The 8,642-nt window shown below is 36.2% G+C and overlaps 1 protein-coding gene across 1 annotated transcript; it reads left to right on the forward strand.

The window, feature by feature from the left end:
- Nucleotides 1-8,030, forward strand: LOC121430031 (arginine and glutamate-rich protein 1-like). Its single transcript, XM_041627302.1, has 4 exons — nucleotides 1-546; nucleotides 2,265-2,490; nucleotides 3,005-3,088; nucleotides 7,529-8,030. The coding sequence occupies exons 1-4, from the start codon at nucleotides 149-151 to the stop codon at nucleotides 7,700-7,702; spliced, it is 882 nt and encodes a 293-aa protein (XP_041483236.1). The 5' UTR covers nucleotides 1-148; the 3' UTR covers nucleotides 7,703-8,030.
- The last annotated feature ends 612 nt before the right edge of the window (nucleotides 8,031-8,642 follow it).

Below are 8,642 nucleotides of genomic sequence, written 5' to 3' on the forward strand. Positions count from 1 at the left end.
AGCGGAAAAAAATTGCGGATTTGCAATTTGCGTACGTTTATTATTCAGCTTCAAAAATGGCCAAAAGGTGACCCATGTTCTTGCATTTTTAAGAACTTTTACGTGAAAGTATCGTTTATAAACTGTAAATTCGGAATCAGAAGATATCATGCCTCGTTCAAGAAGCAGGAGCTCATCAACAGAGCGAAAATCTAGCAAGAAAAGGCGATCTCACACTCGTTCAAGATCCAGATCGAGATCGCGGTCAAAATCGAAGGCGCGGGAGATCAAAAAAGACAAACATGACAGACATGAAAGAAAGGACTCAGACAGATCGACAAAGGACAGAGAGCGGTCGGAGAGACACAAGAGTAGCAAATCATCTCGTCGTTCAAGATCAAGATCTCGGGAAAGGAGGAGACGGGAAAGATCAAAATCAAAACGGAAAACGCCAAGTCCTGAAATTGATATTTTCGGCAGGGATTTGAGCAAGCGAAATGCTCACGAAGAAGTGCAGAGGAGACAAGAAGAAGAAAGGAGGGTGGAACTGGAAAGACAGAGAAGAATGTGAGGATAAGTTGGGCTTTGATTTTACTTTGGAGTTTGGATGTGAAGTTCACATTTTTCCCCGCAAAATTCGCAAGGACTTTTTTATAGGTTTCTCATGTCCGTTATGTTAGTTACGGCGTTACTTAGGAACTTAGGGTAGGCCTACTTAGTCTTAGCCTTAGGCTTAGGCCTAGTTAGAACTTAGAAGTTAGAACTTGGACCTCGGCTCGACGTAAACTTGCTGGGCGTCACTGTCGGCTAACCGTTGGTGCAAAGATTATCTTTTATGTTTTGGAGCGAAAAAATTGAAATTTTTGACTGAAATTGCAAAGTCTGCAACAAAATCGCAACCCGCAAATTTCAACCGTAACATTCAAATGAAATAGAATCGAAGCAATTGTTGCGCCACCAAAAAAAAAATTAAATCTGTGACTGTGCCGGGAATAGCCAGGAGGCTTCTAGAGAGTAAAAATCATTTACTGACGTAGGCTTACTCTCAATGAAGCCAGGTCTTCTCATTCACCTACACGAAGGACGCCAAAACCTGAAACTTTCACCCCTGAGATTTCTATTTTCCTTCTAAAAGATCAAGCCCTAAATCATGTACATGGGATAAAGCTTCATTTCTGACATTTCTACGCTCTCGTTGTTATTTTTGAACAAGAATTCATCAAAAAAATGAGAAAAATATTGTAAAAAGACGGACGAGACGTCGAGTCGAGACTTGCCCAATGTTTACGCCGCCATCTAGTTTCTTATTGTTCTTCACCAACGTTACAGATGCGTGCGTCGCGTAACGTAACGCTGGCGGAGAACAATAGGAAACAAGGTGACGACGTAAACATCGGGCAAGTCTCTTCCGTCTTTTCACAATATTTTTTCAATTTTTTGATGAATTCTTGTTAAAAAATAACGAGAGCGTAGAAATGTCAGAAATGAAGTTTTATCCCATGTACATGATTAAGGGCTAGATCTTTTAGAAGGAAAGGGGGTCAGGTTTTGGCGTCCTTCGTGTAGGTGAATGAGAAGGAAGACCTGGCTTCATTGAGAGTAAGCCTACGTCAGTAAAGGATTTTTACTCTCTTGAAGCCTCCTGGCTAGCGGGGAAGACAAAGTGATTGAGTAAAGAGTCTAGGAAAAGTTGTCCAAGACTACTAATAAATAGTTGTCCAGTTTGACTGTATTTTCAAACTGATAAGTGAATGATATTGAGACATGTGTTTGTGATTGAAATCTGGGGAAAGTTTGTCAGAATATATCTGGTTGAAAACTTGAATTGTCAGATGAAAAAAAATAAGACAATGATGCAGGATAAGATGTAAGGAAGGCCTGCATCATTGTATTTTTTCATCTGACAATTTGATTATGATTTTATGATAACATATAACATGTAAAAAAAAATTAAGGAAGGCCTACCTGTAAATTGTAGACTCCCCTTATCTGTACACTGAAATACTGGAACATGGCTTTTTAAATGGATTGTTCTTTGTGGATTGTGTATGTAGCACATTGGAATGATGACTACATGTAAGTTCAAGTGCTTTGGCAGATACATGTATTATCATCTCTGCGATCAGATCAAGATTTTCCTGCATACAATGTAATGCATGATCTCCACTCCCTGGAGAGTATTCCTAGTTCTGAGGCAACTACATTACAAGTATTCAGGCAGACGATGATGAGTGATCTTTACTGTTCATAACTTCATATCCTTTTTGGGTGTTTTGTTTTTACAGACGCCAGCAGGAAATGGAAGCCAAGCTGATAGAGGAAGAGGTGACTCGGAGAGTGGAGGAGATGGTGGCCCAGAGGGTGGAGGAGGAATTGGAGAAGAGGAAAGATGACATAGAAGAGGAAGTGAGAAGGAGGGTGGAGGAAGCTAAGAAGATCATGGAGAAGGAGATGATGGAGGAGATGGAGAAACAGAGGGAAGCTGAATTGGCAGCACAGAAAGCTAAAGAGGTCAGTTGAAAATCTTTAAAGGCAATACAACCAGAACCACAAAGATAATATCTTGTGTCCTGACCCCCACAAACAGTTCCTCGTTCCTTACACACAAATACAGTACTTGAATGTTTATCATAGCCTTTCGATATTAACTCTTGATGATGGTGATTAACAATTCTTTTACAGGGGCCGCAGAAGCAGGGGGGGGGGTCTGAAATTTCCCCAAACCTTGTACAAAAACGTACAAATTACCATGTTATTGTGATTTTTTGCATTGTCAGCCCCTCCCCACTTTAGGCTCAGCCCCCCCCCCCCCCACTTTGAAAACCATTCTGTGGCCCCTGACTTTTATAGGGCATATAACACAAAGAAATAATGTTATATTTCACCTGATGTAATAAATCCTGCTGATGTTCACGAAATACAGATAAAGTATCATTGCTTATTCATTACATCTAGATTATGAAGCCAGTTTAGATGAATATTACAGTGTATGTGTACTTCTTTCTCCTTGTTGAACCTGTTGTAGGAGGAAGAATTGGAAAAACGAGAGGCCCTCGAAAAGATCATGCATGAAAATCAGCGCAAGATTGAGGAAGCTCAAAGAAAATTGGTGAGTTGTCGATGTCTAGTCGCTGTGGGAGGTTGAGAAAAAGACCCAAAACAGCAAAGAAAAAAAAAAAAAATCTTGATAAAGTTTTTTTGAAAAGACTGGAAAGAGAAATAAGTTTATGCAGACTGGACGAGGAAGAAATTGAGGGGAGGGTAGATAAATATGAAGAAAGGAACTTAATTTTATTTTCTCCTGACGACCCAAACCTTCTCATCCTCCCCACAAGTTAACATGTTTGATTTTCCCTCCACAGGTTTTTTTTCTCTCTATTTTTTTTTGCATCTACACAATTTCTTTACATTGCATCATGTAATTTAATTTTGTTGCTTGTTTTTCCCCCTATGTAGGATAACATTCATCTATATCTGTATGATATTTTATATTTCCTGCTTTTCTTTGACAAATCATTTAAATCCATCCTAGTATTATCCAATATATTTTTATGTATACATGTCATGAAAGGGTCCAGCAGACCACATTTCCAGTATATTGTCTTGGTTCTATATTCCGATTTACTATGAGTTTTGAAAAGGGAAATCAGGTTACATTGATGAACTGTACATATAGATTACCGGTACAGAAATTAGGATGGCATTGATTAATCCTTGTTGTATTACTGTACCTGCACTCATTGAGCTTTCACTGTTGCACTCATTATCAATATAAAACTGGAATACAATGTACATGTACCACTGGCCACATTGCAGTGATCCTAATTTTCTAAAGTGACTTTGATCAAATCACCGAACAACAAAATCTGTCAAGTTATTTTTTTCATCAACCAATTTATGGTTATCATTTTTGAGGGTTAAACAGGACCCATTACCTGACAATTTCATGCATTCTTGTTAAATAAAAGGTCAGTCAAACCAAAATATTGCATTTTTAGATGCCAGTCCTTGGTCTTCAAGAAATTATACACCCGTGAAATTTACAGATATACTCGTAATGGATATTGAAAATAACCAATGACATCAAACTGTAAATGAAGTTTACTGGGCCATATGTTTGTGTATAGTATGTGTTCTGTGTCAAAAACCATGAAATGCAGAGATTCCTGTAGGGTTTTATAAATATAAATTTCTGTCAACATTCTGTTTTGGGGGGAATCTTGACTACATGTACGATATTTGAACTATTTGCTGAGAACTCGCTGGAAGATTTACATGAAGGGAATAAGAGTAAAGACAAAATATATCTAGGTTGATTTGTGGTAGTGGATTTGCCCTTTTCCTTCTGTCTTTGTGAAGGAAATTTAAATAAACATTTGGAGTTTAATAAACTATGAAGGGCTACATGATAGTACAATGACAGTTTAATAGATGAGGGTATTGTATTTTTGTAGTAGAATAATGACACCAGGAATACATTGTACTGAGTTCTATTGGGTTTGATTGTTTTTCAGCTATTTCACTTTTATCTGTTTGTGATTTAATTTCAAAGTTCTAACAGTCCATTTTTGCATGATTCTAACATTTGCAGAAATTTTAAATATGCTGAGGCTATACCATGATATATCTTCCTTTTCCTCCATTGTTAATGATATTGAGAAGAATTTTAATCCAATTGAGATAGAGGACTTAGGATATTAACACGATAAAATAAACCCTGAATGATTATAAAACGTTTTTGTCTTCTTAAAGGACAAGTCCACCCCAACCATTTGTTGATTTGAATAAAAAGAGAAAAATCCAACAAGAATAACTCTGAAAATTTCATCAAAATCGGATGTGAAATAAGAAAGTTATGACATTTTAAAGTTTCGCTTAATTTCACAAAACAGTTATATGCACATCCCGGTCACTATGCAAATGAGGAGACTGATGACGTCATCCACTCACTATTTCTTTTGTATTTCATGATATATGAAATATTCTAATTTTCTCATTGTCAAGTGAAACAAAGATTAATTCCTCCCTGAACATGTGGAAGTAGCATTGCTATAATACTATGGTTCAGTCCAGTTGGTCCTAATTGTCAAAACTGTAAAAAAAATGAAATATTGTTTAATTCAAACAAAAACAACAGAAATAGTGAGTGATGGACATCATCGACTGTCTCAATTGCATGTCACTGAGATGTGATAACTGTTTTGTGAAAAATAAGCGAAACTTTAAAATGTCATAACTTTCTTATTTTACATCCGATTTTGATGACATTTTTTAGCTTTTTGCTAGTTTGATTTTTCTGTATTTATTCAAATCAATATTTTTCTGGGGTGGACTTGACCTTTAATAAGCTAGCATCGTTGTGTTTCTTGTTGTGTGTTCATTATGTCGTTAGGGCCAAAATAAAATGCATTTATTTAATTTGATTACTGATGAGTGCAATGGATATGTACATTATTACCATTTCCATACTGTAGTACTAAAAATGCCCTTTCTTTCATCTACTATGCTTTTTTTTAACATTCTCCTTGCCTTTTTATTTATAAAAATAAAGAATGTGAACCGGGGTAATTTTCTTCCTGCATACACCTTACATGTAAATAAAAATATGGATTTCTTAAACATAAAATTTTGATAATATTGACTTAAAACTTGGTAAAGATTTCGTTGCTCTTTTACTCTTACTTTCAGTAGACAGTAAACCTTCCCTGCCTCTATTTTTTTTAATGGAAAAATTAAATGTATGGGGAAAAATATGCCAAAATATTGTACATGGTCTGAAAAATTTATTTTAATTTCCTCTGTTTTTTTATGTCTTTTTATCTTTCCTATAATTGAATTGCTACATTGTAGATCTAGAGCTTGGATTCATAAATTTAAACAGATATATATTATTCCCTTTTTATTTTTCTTTAATTAGTAATGTTAGCTCCTTATTTTCCTTCTAAATAATCTGTACATGTAGATTCACTGGTGAATGTAATGTAAAAATGTATGTCTTTACTGTTTCATATTCATTTTGGTTGGTGATCTATTTAATGGAATTCTACTGTACAGTATATAGTAGGCGATATTTGAATATAAGCTGACCATTCATTTTTCCTCCACAGCTAAACGCTTTAGTGCCAGGACTAGGCAGTCCATACAACTGCCTTGAAACCATGTACTCGCGTTCTAATGACATTTTCAGACACTCCTGAGCCTTGTTGTTTTTTACAATTGATGCTAAAAATAAACTGGAAGTACAGGAATTTTACCATTTAGATTGCAGTGCTGTAAAGCCGGAATCCGCCAAGAAAAGGAGTTGGAAAGTACCCGCTGATTGATGGCTTGCAGGTTTAACTTGGTTTGTTTCCCCCCCAAACACGGTTGCAACCGGTCCCAGAATACACCGTACAAATGCCAATGAATGTCTGGGACCCTTTTGCACAAATGTTGTGTGTACCCAATCCTCTAAAGTTACTCTGAACTCCATGAACATACATGGAGTGCATTCATGGTCCTACACAGAAGTACATGTAGCTGTTAGTTTCAATCTTTAAGCTCCAATCAATTAGCTTTTCAATCCCTGTTTAATGCCCTTTGGTCCCCCAAATGTTCTTATCCTATTAAACCTTTAAAAAAATCACATAAAAATGATATATTCATGGGGAATTTTGGTTAAACTCTCTGAATGATCTGCACCCAAAATCAAAATACATGATAATATTGATTAATATACATCTAGAGTTACAATAATAGGGTATACTTTGGGAAAATAAAATACTGCTAATGCCTGACAGTATACTAGCCAGTGGTATACGAAATTGGCCAGTGTTATTTTTTCTATTTTTTTTTTAAAGACAATGTCTATAAAATATTAGGAAGAAAATGGTTATTCTTGCCCCTGTCATGATGGTTTTCATCAAATCGTGAGTATTTACTGATTGTGCATTCATGCCATGAATTCTTTACATGTACGTAAGATGCTTTTGTACTAACATTGCAAACAATAAAACATGCTGCAAGCGGGGGAATTCCTGAAGATGTGACATGTAAACTAGTTATTTTCATTTTCAATATCAGTTTATCATTTTCAGTGCCATACAGTTTACTCTCATGATAATGATTTAATTATTAAGAGTGCAGTATTTATGTAACAGGTATTTTCTTTTCAGTTTTCCCCTTTTTCTCCTTTTTCTCTCCTTTACCTTGACTTTTGGATGAGGGGTTGGTTATAAATTACTTGCACTCTTTACAGAATTTCTTTCACTGATTCATTGAATTGCTGAAAGAAAAATGAGATCATTATCATGAAGGGTATCTGTATTTCTTTGGTTACATATTTTATACTTGAAAGGAGAAAAAAGGGGTCTAAATTCAATCATGTACATGCTAAATTATACACGAAAGCCATTTTTGCAAATGTGGGAATTCAATTTTCGGTAAGTAATGAGATTTTTTATGTAATGTAGATCAGGAACCGCTAAAAGGGATTTATCTCATTTTGCGAGAATGAAGTTATGTCTTTTGGACTTGTGTTCACATGCTTCCTTATCTATCTGGTTTCTAGGCCGAGGAACGCTTGGAAATGGTCGAGAGGCAACGCAAAATGGACGAGGAGCGCCAGGCGTTTGAGCGCGAGCAAAAGCGCCGTCACAAGGCCGAACAGGAGCTTATCCTGAACAAAAAGAGCAGTCGCCCGAAGCTGTCGTTTGGCTTCAAGAAGACAGACCCAACGACCTGAGAAGAGGGCGCCCTTCTGAAAGTCGATCCTTCGCTTTGAATTCCGAGCGGTGGAGAATCGGGTGCAACGAGCGGGTGAACGGCTCTTGTGAGTAGTAACGAGATGTGTAAACAATTGATACAATAGGTTGAAGTATCACATTAAGCAAAGGGGGGGGGTAGGGGATCAAGTATAAAAACAGGGTTATGCTAGTAGGGATTTGAGTATTTGGGAATTGTTCAGTAATACATCTTTACCAAAAATTGCAAGATTAACCGGAATAGTGTACATATTTTGCATGGAGAGATCTTTATGTGAAGTGGGTACTAATGGAGACAAGTGTTTGAATTACAATATGATTGCAGGCTTCCCAAGTTTGATTAGCGTGTTTGGTCTTGAGAAAAAAAGCTCTTTAATAAAGTTCTGTAGGTCAATTCCATTGTGACTTATGGGACATTTGATACTTTTTTCCACATAACTGAGGTGCATATCTGAAATAGTAGCTGCACAAACATGGATTTACTTTATTAAACTGTAAGAAGAATACTTAAACTTACTATATACAAAAATGTATGCTTTCAGCTTGGTTGCATAGGGTGCTAGATATTCAGAAATGTCATTGTGACTTATGGGACATCGATGGACCACACAAATTGGGCTCTTTTGTTCAAAGTGCCATATCTATCTCAGTTTTATGACAATGTTTTTAGATTTGGGCTTGGAGATTAACTAGTGATAGGGCTCACTAACAGTACTTGAATTGGACTTGATTCATTTCATTTGTTTCAGTAGTTGTGTGCAATCGTGTGTGACTTATGGGACAAGTGAATGTGACTGATGGGACCCTATCTCATTTCATGGAATTTACATTTCCTCTCGATGACTTTTTAAGTCAAACTTAATTTCAGCATGAATAAATATTCCCTAATAAGATGACACCTTTAATAATTCATGCCATTGT

The sequence above is a fragment of the Lytechinus variegatus genome, chromosome 16 (genome assembly GCF_018143015.1).
Source record: "Lytechinus variegatus isolate NC3 chromosome 16, Lvar_3.0, whole genome shotgun sequence".
NCBI lineage: Eukaryota > Metazoa > Echinodermata > Echinoidea > Temnopleuroida > Toxopneustidae > Lytechinus > Lytechinus variegatus.